Source organism: Anser brachyrhynchus (genome assembly GCF_964034855.1).
Source record: "Anser brachyrhynchus genome assembly, chromosome: 2".
Classification (NCBI taxonomy): Eukaryota; Metazoa; Chordata; class Aves; order Anseriformes; family Anatidae; genus Anser; species Anser brachyrhynchus.
In genome coordinates, this window is record NC_137695.1 from 6,462,266 (window position 1) to 6,478,685 (window position 16,420).

Sequence of the window (16,420 nt, forward strand, 5' to 3'; positions counted from 1 at the left end):
AAAAGAGTTTCTTGTGGAGAAGGTTATTTCCATGAATAACATCATCATTTGTCATGAAAGGGATTCTGTTTTTTTTAAAAAAAAAACAGCAACCTTTTTTTTTTTTTTCCTGGCAAAAAAACCTGTAAACAATTGCTAGTGAATTTACTTTTGTATTTACAGACTCTCAGATCTGCTGGGAAGATCTACATGCTCTTTTTCATGCTGGTCATCTTTCTGGGCTCATTTTATCTGGTCAACTTGATTCTGGCTGTGGTGGCCATGGCGTATGAAGAGCAGAACCAAGCCACTATTGCTGAAACAGAAGAGAAGGAAAGAAAGTTTCGGGAAGCCATGGAGATGTTAAAGAAAGAGCAGGAGGTGAGTAAACTGCATGATGTGATTAGCCTTGGATTACTTTAAGATGGTCCCTTGAGATTCACATTCTCTTTATTTCATATTTATGTGATAACGGAAATAAGGTTCTGCTTGAAAGCAGCTTAATGTTTATTGTCCTGGGTAGAGCTATTACAGTCCATTCTGAAAGAAAAGCGATGGCTCTTTCTGCTAGGACTAGGGCTATTTAGCGTTTACACATCCAGAGCTGTATTGGTTTAACTGTACCAGCGTATGCCAGCAGAGGAATTTATATTAGTTGACATATAAGACATTTTCATGATGATATTACTACATCTGCATTCAAACACAGAACATCTATTTTGGTCATTCAGCCATAGCCCCAGCTGAACCACCCCTTCTTTAGCTCATGTTCATTTCTACACTGTTTCATCCGTACTGCCATGAATATCCAAGCACACATAACTTAGTACCTGAACAAGTGAACAGGCAGATCTTAAGGTTAAGCTTTGCATATTATATAAAGGATATGTGTTTAATGTTATGTTGTAGTTTGAGCAAAACAGGGAGGCCTAGGTGTGGAAGCCTTAATAGCCAATGTAGCCTTAATAGCACTGATTAATTTGACTGTGATTTGTATGGGGCAGAAAGCATTTATTAAACAGCTGAAGAAAGCGTGTTCAGTGCTGTGAGCAGGAAGACAATAAGAAAATTACTCTGAAATAACACGCAGCACTGTAGTTCAGAGAAATAAATCCTTGATACACAATATAAACTAATATACATAATTTTCGTTAGGATACATATGGCTTCAGGGCCTAATCCAAAGCCCATTTAAATCCTTGGAAAGAAAATAGAAAATGCAATTCATTCTTGACAAAGTACTAGCAGAGGCTTATGCATTGTTTATGTCCTTTTAAAGATCTACTTTGGTGGTTTAAGTGATAGGTAAATGCAATTTATTCCATATATGAACAGGGTAACTTTCTGCCATAACCATAGGGAGCAAGCCGAACTCCAACTTGTCCCTATTTTATACAAATTTTCATGTGTTTTGACTCCAGCTGAGCTCTTCCTAATAACAGTCAACTTTGGTAACCCCAGCTATAATTAAAGATATTTAAGAATTTCCTTTTGAAGACTTTGATTTCAGTTAAACCCATATGTATGTATGTATACAAAAAAAGGAACAGTAAGTCCTGAAAGCCAATATGTATCAAAATGAAGGTTGCTTGTGCAAACTTAAATTTTTCTCCTTTGTCTGTACGCTTTATAACATAGTCTTTTCTTTAGCCAACCACATCTCATTTTTCCTGTGCCCTGGTCAGTACAAAGGGTGGACAGTGCATGATTCAAGAGCAGCTCTTCACTTTCTCCTCATTTGCTCTGTAGCCTTAGGCCAGCTCAAGCAGACTTCCAGATCCGAGCATTCAAAGCCTGCTTCACAAACAAAATGACTAATGTCCTCAGAGGTTTTTCAGTACTTCCTGTCACTGCTCACACTCTGTGTGCTTCAAAACTACTCGTTTGTATTTGCAGTACTCCTGTAGAATTATCCCAGTTTTATTGAGAAGGAGTTTAGGAAACAGAGTCTGGGATCCAATGTGTTCATTAGCTTAGGCTGCCTAAATGCCCAGGAGCTATCACCCCCACTTTGTATCTGCAAGATGAAGTTGTCCATGACTTCAGGTGAAGTTTGGTCATTCTGCATATCGGTCCCCAAAATCTCAAATTAGACATCCTGAGGAAGATTCTCAGGAAAGTTATCTGAGTGGTTTGCTACACCATGTAGCTTTCAGATGTCCTTTGCCCCAGCAAGAGCTACTCAGTTTTAATCTCACTCTTCAAGCCTTTGGGTTCTTGGTTTTGACATTCTCACCATACCACTAAGCTCTTGCCTTACATCCCATCTCATGCATAACCCCCTTTTTACGGTGCATGTGAGCTAAGCTTTACTCCTGTCCTTCAGCTACCGCACACCCTTGCCAGACACGCCTGGTCCCAATCTCCTTCCCTGCCTTGTGAGTTAACTGTGGTTTGTAGTGCTGAAACGTTGCAACCCAAGCAATAAGTAAGAAAATGCTAGGTAACTGAATATTAGCTTATTTCCAGTAAGAGTACAGCAAGCCTAACAACATAACCTACATTTTCTATATTTTCTAGATCACTAGAATATGACAGCAATGAGAAAGGAAAACGAAAACTCCTTAGACCAGCTTTGACATTGTGCAGTACAAAGCGAACACAAATATAATTGATAGACCTGCTTGGGGACCATCAGTCAATTTACGCAATTGGTCTAACACATTCCTAAACCTGAACTTAACACCAAAAGACTTGCTGAATCGTTATGAAGGGAAAGCACTTCAGCATAGCAATTAAATTAATTGACTCAAAAAAAAAAAAAAAGAAAAAAAAGAAAAACAGCTTAGACTGGTGTCTGAGCCCTCCTTCTCTCTGCTATAAGCAGCTTGCTCATGAAAGATATTTCCCATAGGAATTAAGTTTTGTTGTGCTCTCAGCTTGATAGAGCAACCGCTACTCCTTGAAATACATGATTGATTCTTTACACGACTGTTAAGTGCCTTCACTTTCCTTGGACTGATGCCTGTGGGAGGAAGGGAGTATTTTGCTGCGGAGAGCTGATTGCCTGTTTGATTCTAGTGGCTTGCAGACAATAGCACTGAGGATTCATCCGTTCCTCCCGTTCTTGGGAACCTGGAGAGGTTGTTGTTGTGTGGTTGTTTTTTTTTTTTTCGTTTTTTTTTTTTCGTAATTCATTCATTTTATGTACTCCAGCTGGAGGCTTTGCAAATGGGTCTGTCTCCGGGTCATTGATGTGGCTCCTGCTGGTACATCAGCATCTCCAAACCTGACCTCGTGCTTTGTGCTCAGAGCCGGCTCCGCAGAGGAGCCCCCTCGCTCCTCCTGCCTGCACTGGGGATGGGGAGCCGGTGTGCTGGCGTGGGCTGCAGCTTCCTCTCTGAATATATTGATTCTTCCTCCTGCTGCTCATTTGCTTTCAAAGCTCTTGCTTTGTGTGCTCAGGCTTTTGCATTCGGCTTCTGCTGGGTTTCTAGTGGTTGGTCTGTTATCAGTCAGCTCCTGCAGTGATCCCACCAGATAGGCAGCACAGCACTGAAGCACACGGCGTAGCAAAGTCCACCTTATCTCCAGTTAAGCCCATGGCTTTCTCTTTGGATCTCTGATCGTAGCTGCCTGCGCTGCTGCTTGGCATAAGTGTTTACAAAGACACGTCAACTGAATTGCCTGCTGCTCCTAGCATCCCTCTGCGACTGGGGAGGAAAACCCAGCAGCCAGCTTGGCTCCCCCCCCCCCACCCGTTCAGCCCTCCTGGTTTGAGGGGCTGAAGTCCCAGGAGAGGCTTTTCTTATGGTGCCCCAACCTGAGATCTTTCTGACCACCACCAGAAACATTACTCCAGAGGGAGCATGCACAGTGCACATCTGCAGGCATGTGCCCAAAAACTGGTTCTCTTGTGAAATATTGCTCATGAGCTCTCCATAAATCAGATTATTTTATGCAGCCATTCCTAATGCTTCATCACAGGATCTGGATGGAAGATCTGCATGTGTGCATTTGTACTAGGAACCTGGTTCACTTGTTATTTATTTTTCTCATGGCTAAGTAGGGATGTTAGATTAAGACCAGTTCCAGCCACGGGAGATAGTTTTATGATTAATGACCACTTGGAATTTTTCATGTATCTCCTCTAGAACCTTAAAACTTACAATGAAAAATAACTGCTGAACAGGTTAATTATTAGTTCTCACTGGGATCCTAAACTCAAATAATGGACTTTGCACTTTCTACCATCTTCTCTTTTAGGCACTAGCTGCTAAAGGGATTGACTCAATGTCACTTAGCTCATTGGAAATGTCACCTTTAGCATCCAAAAATGCCAAGGAAAGAAGAAATAGGCGAAAGAAAAAGAAATCTTCGGGGGAAGAATATGGGGAAGACCAGAGGAATCCCAAGTGTGAATACGATGATGGTCAGAGGAGAATGGTAAGCCATGCTCTGAAACATCACTTATTTCTCACTGCACTTCATTGGATAGACCAAGCTCTGAATATGCATTTATACCTGAAACTTCCAGCCGGAAAGAAGAATCAATATTTAATGTCGCGACTGACCTGCAGATAGTTTGTATTAGAACTGTGGAAGGAAACATATTAGTGCTTTATTTTCAAAATGAATTAAAGATGCTCATTAAGCATTCTTATGAACCTATTTTGTTTCAATTTTTTTACTTTTTTTTTTTTTTGCTTCAAGATTACCCACAGTCTGATTTATTTTCTTACTCTAATTTCATTCATCTGATTATATCTATCCTATACCTACTAGAGCTAGAATATTCTTAGAAGAAACCTGCAAAGCTTAAAAAGAAAAGAGAGGAGAAGAAAAGGAGGAAACTTGTCTCTGAGGGTATTTTTAATGATATATAAAGACAATATTAACATTTTTCTATTCCTTTGCTAGTTGCCTTCAAGTCAAAACTTTGTGGCACTTGTTTCTATTGTATATTGCAGGAACAAAAATAGAGTGAGACAGTTGTTAAGTAGGGTTTTTTATATAAATGTTACTGACATGCATGAATATGAATCTGCACATGCTTTATGTATCAAATGATGGTAAATAGCTTCAGATAATTTGTCTGTGCTTAACTATGGGCACAGTTAAAATCAGTTTTGTTGTTGTTGTTTTTTAATAGCCATGTAATGGGCTAAGTCTTTTTGTATTTTGGTGTCAGTGAATTTAGGCATACTTGGCAACCATAAAATGCTGATAGAAAACGCGTGATTTAAGTAAATGTGACCAATTAATGACTCCCTAGCTCACAAAATTTACACAGAGCTGGATTTCTGTAAATGACATGCCTCTTTCTTATCTTATAGTTTTTGTTTTCATCTCATTGGTTGAGTGGGTCATGTCAGAAATTATACCTTTGTTAAAGCTAGAATTGCTCTCTAGCTGCATTCTGGATGGGTTTCAAGACACCACATTCTAAAATGATCATGGTCTGGAGCTGTGTATTGCCAGTGTGTTCCTTAAATTAATATTTCTTGTTTTCACTTTTCGCCCCTGGATGTCATATGCATGAGAAACATGGGAGACACATTTCAAAGCTTATAGTAAATCTTCACTGCAAGGCAGCGTCTGGCATGGTTAGAGGGAGTACGGCTGAGTCATCATTCAGATGCAATCTGAGCAGCTGGAAGTGTGTTGCCATCAGAAATCAGTCTCAATGACTGTGTCATGGAAACCCAGGCATGGATTTTTTTTTTTTTTTTTTTTTTTACCAGTTAAAGTTTGGTAGCAATCCAAATGGGTTGTTTTTAGTTAGAAGGGGCCTGGTTTTTTTATGCTTACTTGTACCGATGTCAGAAAATAGCATTGTTACATAATTCAGTGATGTGAGCTACAGTGCAAAATGAAATCAGGTTCATTTGGGTTGGCTGGTTAGTGGATAGCGTGGAAACCTGACCTCTCTTCGTACATACTTGGTTCATGAAAAAGTTCTGAAGAAGCTGAAAATTCTGTGCAGGTCATAAAATCAAAAGTATGTTCTGCCTAAATGCTCTTACTCCATTAATTTCCTCTTCACAGATATGAGGGAAGGGGATAGACTTGAATTCCTTATGCATTTTCTGAACATCCTTTTCACTCTGTGAGGGTTTAGGTGTGTTTAGTGCTTGGCTACGTCTTGCTGATGCTCTGCCAGAGTTGCATTCTCACTAGTAGACGTCAAAGTGGATCATCAAGGGTGATATTTAGGTGTTAAGGAAACTTCGGTACTCTAGGTTACCTACCCCTCAAAGCAGTTATGTGCATTGGAATAATCATTCTACAAACTAATAAACCATATCCCTCTTCTTGCTCTTCTTTTTTTTTTATTTTTATTTTTCCTTTATCACCTTCTTCCGTCGTATTCTGCTTCTTCTTCCCTCTTCTTCTCATTTTTCCCTGCAGTTCATTTCCTGCCCTGTTTCTTTATCTCTTGTTCTCCCACCGCAACGTTCCTTCCCCAGCTGTTACGAAGATGCGTGATAATGCAGTAAACTGGAGCTGGATCCCCTTCCCTGCTCCTGTCTTCCACTCCTTGTGCTGCCTTCCCAGGTCCTTTGGCGCTTATCAGATGGGGAGGGAGTAGAAGCAAAGGAAGTATCACGCTACCGGGCGAATGCCACCTTGACCCTTCCTATTTCAGTACATCTTTAACTGTCGAGTATTAGACAAATACCTAAAGGCTAGGAATGATTATTCAGCCTCTTAACTTTGCTAAGGTTGAATACATGTAATTAAATCTTTCTCTGAAGGACTTGATTTTAAATGGAACTTAGTGCTCTTCCCAGACCTTCCTCGCTCCTGAAAACATGTTGCAAAATGTTATTTCTCTTTCCCCTTTTTCCTTTCCGGGGGTTTCTAGACTCTCCTTGGCATTAGTTATGGTCCCAGTGCAAACTTGGTGAAGCGCAGAACCAGCCACGGAAGCATATTCAGTTTCCGACTCCGTGGCAGAGACACTGGCTCCGAAACAGATTTTGCCGATGATGAGATCAGCACTGCTGGGGAAAATGAAAGCCACCGGGGCTCTCTCTTAATTCCAAGATCTGGGAGGCGTCCGAGCGTGCAAAGTCAAGTGAGCCATAGTTCTCACCCTACTACTCCCAACTACACCCAGACGGGCAAAAGGAACAGCTCAGTGGATTGCAATGGTGTGGTTTCCCTGATAGGAGGAGGCACCGGGGCACTCAACCCAGACCCTACTTCTCCTGCAGGGTTACTGCTTCCCCCAGTTATTATGGAAAAACCTGGGACAGGCGATCTGGTGAGTACTTTATAACTTTTGTATGTGATTCACACTCTTGTTTCCTTCTGAATGTTGTTGGAGTTTGCTGTAATTTATTTACGCCGTATGCAGTCTGCAGTGAGAAACCCAGACCCACCGTCTTAGGCAGGGTGGGAAGACAACGGGCTAGCTCCCATACGGACGTGCGTCCACTGCAGCATAAGTTCACAGCTTCTGGTGAGACTTGTTCTTCAGAACCGGCTGGAGGCAAATACCTAAATCTTGGGTTTAATATGAATTTTCTTTTCTTGTAGGGACATTTTTTAAGTTGGTTCCTTTTGCCAAGTGAATATCTGGTTTCTTTCTATTTGCATCTAACCTGTGGTCTTTTGTATAGCTGCTTGTGGAGGGCTGTTCGTACAGTCCAGGGGTAGTTCCCAGAAGGGCTAACTAAGCATTCAGTTCCAGTAATGCAGGGGACAGACAAGCAGATCATCAGCAGACTTCAAGCCTTTTGCAGATTTACAGGATCTTTGTTGCGAAGAACCACTGTTACAAAATACTTCATAAGGCTGGAATTAAACTATTAATACAGATAGCATTAAGACCTAAGCACAAATTCCTAAGCACATGGAAAAACATGGGATGCTATTTTGAAAATAGCTTCTTCACAGGCAGGTCAAAGTGGACAGGTTGAAATATGACTGATGTGGTGGGAATTTATCTCATTTGGTGTGGATATCTACATTGGAGCTCATCGCTCTCAATAGTTTTTAAAGCAATGTAAGTCTAGTCACTGCCATAAGTGGAGACAAGATTTATTTCATCTCAGAGATCTAAAATGTGTCAGAATAATCTTTGTCCCTGAAGGTACCTTTTTTTTTTTTTTTTTTTTGACTGCAAAAACAACTCTATATCACATAGGCCTTAAGTTAGGTGAGATGAAATCCACCCGGAGTAACCATGTGCCAAAAATGGGTTAAACTGAGAGGGTGAAAAGCAGATGATATTTTAACATGTATTAGGCAAGGTATTTCCTGAAAAGAAAGGCAATTGAGACAGATCCCAGCCGTGGTGTCAGATTATCAGTAAATTGAGAAGTAGCTTTTTTCTCTAGAGCCAGGCAGCTTCTTCCCTTTCCAGCACTGGTCTGATTTTTTTTTTCCTCACCTATCCAGACGCTCCCTGTGGCCCTGCAAATAGGCTCTCACACTGCAAATGGGAGGAGAGGCCAGCATGGGAAGCTGGGTGGGGTGAGAATTACCTGCTTGGTTGATGATTTTGAGGCCCTTGCTGCTTTTTCAGAAGTTCACACTTACACTCATTTAGGACTTTGGTATTCCCATTTGCACTCTCCACAGACAAGGAAGGCCAGTCTCTAGACTGCAGAGCAACAGAAACAGATGCTGGACTTCGGTTGAACACAGCTTGGTGCATAATAAGCTGCAGGTTAAAGAAACCATGGAAGAAGGAGTTTGTGCATCTATTTAAAAAAAAAAATAAAAAATGAACCAAAGTAGAAAGGCTTCAGTAGATGAGCAGTGGGTTTCCACTCTGTAAGGCAATCCGCTCTGTGGGCTGCTGAGGCTCTCCTGGCTGTCAGACAGCTTAACAAGCCATGACTCAACCTTTTATGGCAAATATTGGTATTTTACAGGATCGGGCCCTGAGGTGACAGGGAGGCTTTGAGCTCTGCTGGCGTTTCTTTTCCTTTGCCAGTTTTCTGCCTTTTGAAAATGGATGTTGAAAATGAAATGGCCTGGGTGGGTGAGCTCGCTTGGCAGTTCCCTGGTCGTCTAGGAAATAGCACCCAGGCGCTATAGTAACAGATGCTCCCTCAGTGATGCAATGTGAAGGATGTTGTGTCTCCTGCAAAAGAGGTCTGGTATCTAATCTAGCCAGAAAATGTGAGCTGGACTTAAAAGCTAATTGGCAAGAAGCCCATTGCTGTACAGATGCATTTGCTACAGGAGCCGTAAGCGCTGCGCACAAACGTGCAGCTCTGTCTGTGGGGCGCAGGCAGAAGGAAAGAGCAAATCCAAAACCTCAGCGTGTTCAGAGATAAATGAACACTGTCTGGGGCTCTGTGTTGGATTATTTTTCTGTTTTTTTTCTGTTTTTTTTTTTTGTTGTTGTTAAACTTTTGAAGTTAAATTTGTTCTTTCTTAGCAGTTTTGGCTTCTTTTTATATTCCCTTGGGGGAGGCAGAAGAAAGATGTTACAGGGTGAAGTTGAAGTTACCTTATTAACCCCATCAACCTCTGTTATTTGTTTTATGTAAGTGTAAGCCCACGGTGAAAAAGGACTCACCTGTGCTGTATCTGCTCTGTCTTCCCTGAACAAAACACAAAGAACCAGTCCTTTCCTTGAAAAAGCATCTCCTCCCTGTAGTCCCTAAATACTCCTCCTAAATAGTGAAACAGAAGAGAATTTAAATAATCTCAGCGTTTGGTGCTTAGGCACATCACTCATGTTAGCTGGGGTAGTCTGAGTGGTGAGCAATTTGCTGCTTGTGTTGGACATGGTCTGTGCAGAATGGCATCCATCCAGGCCACCTTCTGCACCAAAGCTGTACCAAGTCACCAGGGGCTTCAATGCATAAGAAGTGTCCCTCAGGAGGAGGGACGGATGTTTTTTTTTCCCTGCAGGGAACCCTTGTGTCTCTGCACACTGTCTCTGCAGCTGGTGATATTTCCATGACACATGAGAGCACCTGTGAGGCTAAAGAAGGAGCAACAGAGTTTTTGGGGAGCGTCTCTTGCTGGCACCAAGGGTTACGCCGCAATTTTCAAGCTAGAAAGCCTGCTGAGGTTATATGAAGAGAAAAGAAGTGTGATATCAAAGTGTGATCTGCAGACACCCTCCAAAGAACTCTGGGCCAGGCAATCTTTGCCTAGTTATGAAGAGCAACAGGTGCTCAATTCAGAGGTGTTCAGGGTCCCAGGAAACCCACGCCAAGTCCACGTCACTCTCCTGGAGATCTCCGTGCATCCCTACCCCTCAGAGGACTGAGTCAGGGCTGCTTCTGTTTTCCCACCAGCTTTCTTCAAACAGTGCAGCTGTTGATTTCAGCAGACTTAACCCAGTGTAAATAGGCTGCAAGCTGGACCTGGTGACTCCATTTAGAGTCCTAAAATTTTTTTTGCTTGCTCTGAGATGGAGAGGTTTGGAAATGATTCCTTCTTTACTACTCATAATGATTGCTGGGCTGGGGGTTTGGACTTTCCTCATTCTTAGACAAAATCCATCATTATGTAAGCAACTTCAGGGCGCAAGCTAAAGTTTCCGTGTGTCCATATAGTATTTATTTGCAGTCATGTATTGCTCTGTTGTGTCTTGGTGTTTCTCAGCTATTTAGTAGATTAGAATAACATCTCCCTTCACAAGATACTGATCCTTTTGAACAGAATTGGATTAAGTTAATGAGCTGTCATCTAGAGCTCGGTTTATCCATGGGATCTGATGAGAATGAGTAAAGCACCTGTGGTTCTGAAGGTTTTTTTGAAGGTTAAAAAATACACATGACTCCATCCCCTCTTGCCTCCTAAAGCCAAGTGGAGCCATTTTAATAGCTTTGCAGGGAAATCACATGGCTTTTAATTTAGCCCGACTTTCCAATTCTTTTGGAGATTCAAAGGGACAGAGAAATGGACACAGGACTAGAAGAGGCAGCTGGAAGAGGACAGCTGGATGTCAGCAGTGGTCCCCAGTGCTTCTCTCCCTCTGGGTCACATAATCCAGAAGCAGAGCAGGGCCGCCTGTGATGTGGCTCTGGAATGGGCAGCAAGGGAAGGTTGGGGCTACCTGGGATCTCCCAGCCTTTCCTGAATTTCCGCTTAATCACACTTTTTCTTCTCCTTTGGGAAAATAGAATTACCAGGTATCTCTTGCTTGACAGGAGAAACTACTGGGGTGTGAGCCCTTAGAAAGGCAAGGCTGTTTATTGAGATGCCAAACTAAGGGTTTAGGAGCTTATCTTTAGACAGAATTTTTCGTCTTTTTTATACAAAAAGAAGAGACCTTGTTTTTTGTTCTCTCTAAGCAGAAAACTGGTTTGCTGACCACATCATTTTAAGGTTTTTTGTTTGACCTTACAGCTGCCCCAAGGTAAAATTTCTTTTTTCCTCTCCTTGCTTTGCTACAGGACTGGTGAAAAGGCAAAGTGTTAGCAGTTTTGTGTTCAGACAAAGGTCGACATAACAAGTCATGTAAACATTGCCACCAAGAAGTCATATGGGTGGAAGCTAGCTAGCCCTCTGCTGTGGCCGCACAGAGAGCTGTCATCGTGGCTCAAGTTTCTGTTCACTTCAAATTTTTCTTTATCACGTCCCAAACCAGGCCATACCTGCAGTAAATCATTCAGATTTGACACAGATACTGCAAGCTGCTCCATTTTACAGTGCATCTCTTGAAATAATCGAGTATCCTCAAAATTAAATGCCTTCTTTTTAAGGCTGTGCGCTATTATGGTCACCTTCAATCTCATTAAATATTTCTGCTAGTGCCTTTCTGGGTCCATTGTTCATGGTGTGCCCTGTCCACCTCTTTTTATGCTTGAAAAGATTTTTACTGTACAAGGAAAATTAAAGCTGTCCCAGTTCCCAAATGTGGTCTTTAAAATGCTGCCACATATAAGCCCATGTTCACATAGCAGTTTTGACACAGCTCAGTACAGTGGGCACTCAGAATAAAATATTTCTGCAGTGTTATGCATCCTCATTTACATGTAAATTACTGAATTGTATATTTGTCCCTATAGAATTTAGCTAATCCAAAGGAGAAACATTTCCAGTCAATCAAGGAGCAACACGAATAATCTCATCTTGCTGGAGGTGCCTGTATTTTAACTCCATTGTGGTTCCTCATCTGGATGCCGTGGAGGCTTCCTGCATAACTCTAGAGACTGTTGTTATTTTTGCTTAATTTTTATAGACATATAAGTACAATGAACCATTGTGCTTGAGTATAGTCTCTGTGTGATGATGATAGCTTTTATGCTGCAGTACTTGTCCAGTTCCAGGAACTGCTTTCTATCTCAGACTGCAAAAACTGCCAGTTCCTTGTGTGACTATTGTCTATCTCTCTTCTAAAATAAATAATAAAAGCCCCTCGTGGATCTATTCATTGCAAAGGACACAAGCTCGTAAACCTCCCCAAGGTACTTCAGTAATTTTAAGGAATTCATCTGGAATCTTTCTTCTCTGGAAAAAATACTTTATGCTAAATCACAAGCCACCCACGTGATAGATTTACAGCTATATTGTGAAAGAGACCACATCCTTCTGGAGGACCTCAGGAGCATTCCTGCACCCCAGCATCGCCTGCCCAGGCACTGCATCCTGCGGGCAGGGAGCAGCGGGCTCTGAAGCTGGGTGAGGTTCAACCTAGGCTCTTCACTTAACCTGTTTTAGCTGAATCCTGCAATAGGAAGAAGGAATTTTAATGCTTTCCCTTAAACATTTTACTTCCATAGTGAATCCTCTTTGCATTTGTGAATAAAAGGTGGCCTTCAGGTAAAGGCCACCATCCCATAACTTTTGCAAAAGCACTTCTGCATGCATCAATAGGAATATAATATCTTTTTTGACAGACAGAAAAACAGCACTTCTGGGGACGAGGTTGTATAAAGAAATTCTATTGATATGTGTGAAGCTCTGGGTCAGATGGGATGGGAAGATGATACAGTTTAAAAAAAAGAGATCATCCAGAGGAATTTGAGAATTTCTTATGCTTCCTTCTATAGACAGAGGGAAATGGCAGAAGAGTTGCTTTTTCATTTGACCTTTTTTTGTTGCTTTTCTTAGTTTTGACTTATTATGATTATTATGATTATGATTATTATTATTACTCTACTTAAAAATACGTTTCCCTTGAAGCCTTTTCTTTTTCCTTTTCTTGGTATTTCATTTCACTCCTATGTATTTGCTCTGTACTCCAAGCGGGCGTGAAAGATTATGCAATTTGGTAAATGCTGTCTTCATTAATAAAACATTTGTTGCTTCTTTGTTTGTTATTGGACATTTCTGAGGTGAAGGGAATCAAGTGAACTAATGCATCTGAAACATCATTCCTGGTTTCTCCAGCTCCTAAGCCAAGCATAGAGTGATTTCTTGTTCTGCACCACACAAGTGAAAGTATTTTTGAATAGGCTCTGATTACCCATCTCCTTTTGATACAACTGCATCAGTAATTCAATGGACAATGATCCAATGATCCAACAAAAGAGAACATTTTAGAGGAGAAAAAAAAAAAAAAGCGGTTTTGAAGCATTAGTGCTTTTCTAACTTAGCTAATGTTTTAAGTGATTGCTTTAAGTCCTTACTCTTCTCTGGTCTTGCAATCATTGGTATTTTTATCTGCAGTACTTCAAAGTGAGTTGGGACCAGTGTCCCGACGATTATTTTTAGCATCAACCAGTGGCCAAGTAGTGGCCTTGTCCTTTGCAGCCACCTGACAAAGGGATCTCCCCTGCCCTGAAGAGGTCACACTCCAGAAAGACAGCTCATAGAGCTTCAGCCCCCTTCATCCCCATTGTCACAACATTGCCCATCTTGAAGAGCAGTTTTGATAGAGGAGTGGCCCAGAGGATGGATCCCGAGACCCTCTGGGTGTGTGTCCCAGCCATAGGCAGCAGAGATGTCTCGGTTGGCATCATGGGCACTGCTTGGGGGCAATTGGGGCCATTTACGATCCAAGGGATCTGAGAAGATCCAGAAGATTGAATCAGATTCCTGTTGCTCATTTGGCTACGGGCAGTTCTCCGACATCTGTATTAACCAGGGGTTCTCATCCTCTTAGGGATTTCTCCTTTCACATTTCCTTGAGCTATATTTTGGGAGCCGTTGGGACCTTTCTATCTCAGCACATCTCTTTTGCCTACACAGTGTCTACACAGTGTCTCACAGCTCCTTAGAGGAGCAGGACAAGGCTGTTAAAACATTTATTCTGGGAACTATCCTTACTTGGAGGTCTGTGGGGGAGAATAGAGTTGAACATGGCTTTCCCAGATCCTTACAGTACAAACACCATCTTTCCTTCTTCCTCTGGGAGAGCTGGAGGAGTAAAGCAAGCAGGATTTGTCTCTGTATGATGTGGGGGATCGTAATAATAAAAGTCTTAACATCTTGCTGCTGTGAGCTGACGATATAAAGTATTAAATACAGTGTGTCTGCAGTTAGGCTGTGCTTCTGGTTGACTTCAGAAACCCAAGTCTTCAAAAAGCATACAGCTAATGTAAAATGAAATGTTAAATAAAGAAAGCTTGGGAGTTCTATTTCTCTTCTGGTATTCGAGTTGTTCTTTATTTTTCTTAGCTTTTCCTTGAAAACAGGAGACCAAGAGAGTTTATTTTTGTTTGCTTGTTTGTGTTTTTTTTTCTGTTTCCCCTCCAAAAAAGAAAAAGGAAACTGAGATTCTCCTGTAATTATGGAGCTTCAGAATCTGTGACACCAAAGATCACCAGAATGCCAATATGTTCCTCAGATTTGGCAGTGTTTCAGAGCAAGAAAAAACATGGGTTGAGGAGTAATTTGGCTTGGTATGATATCAGAGGCCTGTAATGGAGCTGTTACCAATGCTCCTTTTTCCTCTTCTAGCAGTATAATTTAACAGTTAACACATTTCAGAAATAATGGTATAATTAATGTAATTAAGCAGGGCTTCTTTCATTAGCAAAGGGTGTGGTAAAGCAGCACTGCTGTTTCTCTGATGTCAGAAGTGCCCCTTTATTTTCACCTGCGTCTTTCACCTGTTTACACAAAGGCGAAAAGCAGGGTAAAGTTTTTAAAATTGCTCTAGGTACCATTTTCAAAAGCAGTACCCCAGCTGCACATGTCTAATTGGGAAATTGGTAAGCTTTAGACTTCTTAGAAAAAAAATAACGCTTAGATAATTTTGAAAAATGCTACCCCATATTCGCCTTGCATTTTTTCCCGTTTTTACTCAGCTGACCCAATGTGTTCGTTTCAACAGACCTCTCCCTCAGACGAAGCGAGCAAGAAGCAGCTTTTAATGCCCCACCGCCCGTCGGTGGACCACTCAGATGAACCCTTTCAGAGGCAGAGGGCAGTGAGCGCTGTCAGCATTATCACTAGTGCTCTGGAAGGTAAGACGTGTCTTCTAGTTTCCTGCCTGAAGGCCAAGACAACATTGATTGGCAGGAAAAAGTAGCATGAAAAACCCTAATGTTTTTGTTTTGCAAGACAGTATTTTTTGTTTCGCACTCTTTTGTTTTGTAAGACAATATTACAGGGTTATTATGACCTTTATAATACAAGCAATTCCTTAACAGAAGGCAATATAAGCACTGTCTTACCCATAGACTTGTAAAAATCCTGACATAGCGCTGGCTGTACTATCAAAGTTGGGTCTGGTAGTTTTTTGTGCCCCTATGGACTTTGAGGTACAGAGGGCTGACGGGTAGTGGAGCACCAGACTGTGTATACATTTATCACAGAGTGGTTTGTGTTGGGTGGGACCTTAAAGCCCATCCAGTTCTAACCCCCCTGCCATGGGCAGGGACCCCTCCCACCAGCCCAGGCTGCCCCCAGCCCCATCCAGCCTGGCCTTGGGCACTGCCAGGGATGGGGCAGCCACAGCTCCTCTGGGCAGCCTGGGACAGGGCCTCACCGCCCTCTGAGTGAAGCATTTCTTCCTAATGTCTAATCTAAATATACCCTGTGTTTAGAGGCTGGAAAGAGAGATCTACCTCTTGGGCACAATTCAGCCTCCCAGAGATCTCACAGCAGTGCAGGTGCGCATGTAGGGTATCAACCATTATTTTGAAGGTTTGCTAGAAGGCACCTAACGCTGCAGCTCTGCTGTCCAATGAGTGAAAATGCAGAGAATGCATTCTGGCTTAAGAGAGGAGATTGCTTATAAACTGATTGAAATAATAGGGTTGGCTGAAGTTTTCCTGTTATTAGCTCAGGTTCTAATTATATAGACTAAAACCGTTATACAGCATTCCATGCCCATAAAGGAATCAGAAAAGGAATGCATTAGGCAATTCCACTAATCATGATCATTCAGACATTAACTGTCTTGTTTGGCTTTTCTTTTTCACCGTTTAACACAAATTATACTTACAAAGCCATTTCTCTTCTTTTGTGCTCAAATAAAATGAACACATAAATGTTCTATTTTAACTAATACTTTAACAGCACCTTTAAAAATCACATTGGAGCTGTAGTACCATTTTCAAACTGAGTTATGCACTCCCCTGATTTTAGAAGAAATCAGATGCTTAATGCCTTTTTGGATTAGACACTA

At 41.7% G+C, this 16,420-nt stretch overlaps 1 protein-coding gene across 12 annotated transcripts in view; it reads left to right on the plus strand.

Moving 5' to 3' along the window:
- Positions 1–16,420, plus strand: part of LOC308189258 (sodium channel protein type 5 subunit alpha-like) — a 208,839-nt gene that overhangs the window by 93,191 nt on the left and 99,228 nt on the right. For 8 of the 12 annotated variants that reach the window (XM_080579061.1, XM_080579056.1, XM_080579062.1 and 5 more), the window contains 4 exons: positions 163–360; positions 4,186–4,365; positions 6,788–7,189; positions 15,122–15,254. In XM_080579061.1, coding sequence (XP_080435187.1) covers positions 163–360; positions 4,186–4,365; positions 6,788–7,189; positions 15,122–15,254 — 913 coding nt within the window. The remainder of the gene's footprint in view (positions 1–162; positions 361–4,185; positions 4,366–6,787; positions 7,190–15,121; positions 15,255–16,420) is intronic. The other 4 variants (XM_080579064.1, XM_080579066.1, XM_080579065.1 and 1 more) reach the window with 1 other exon arrangement.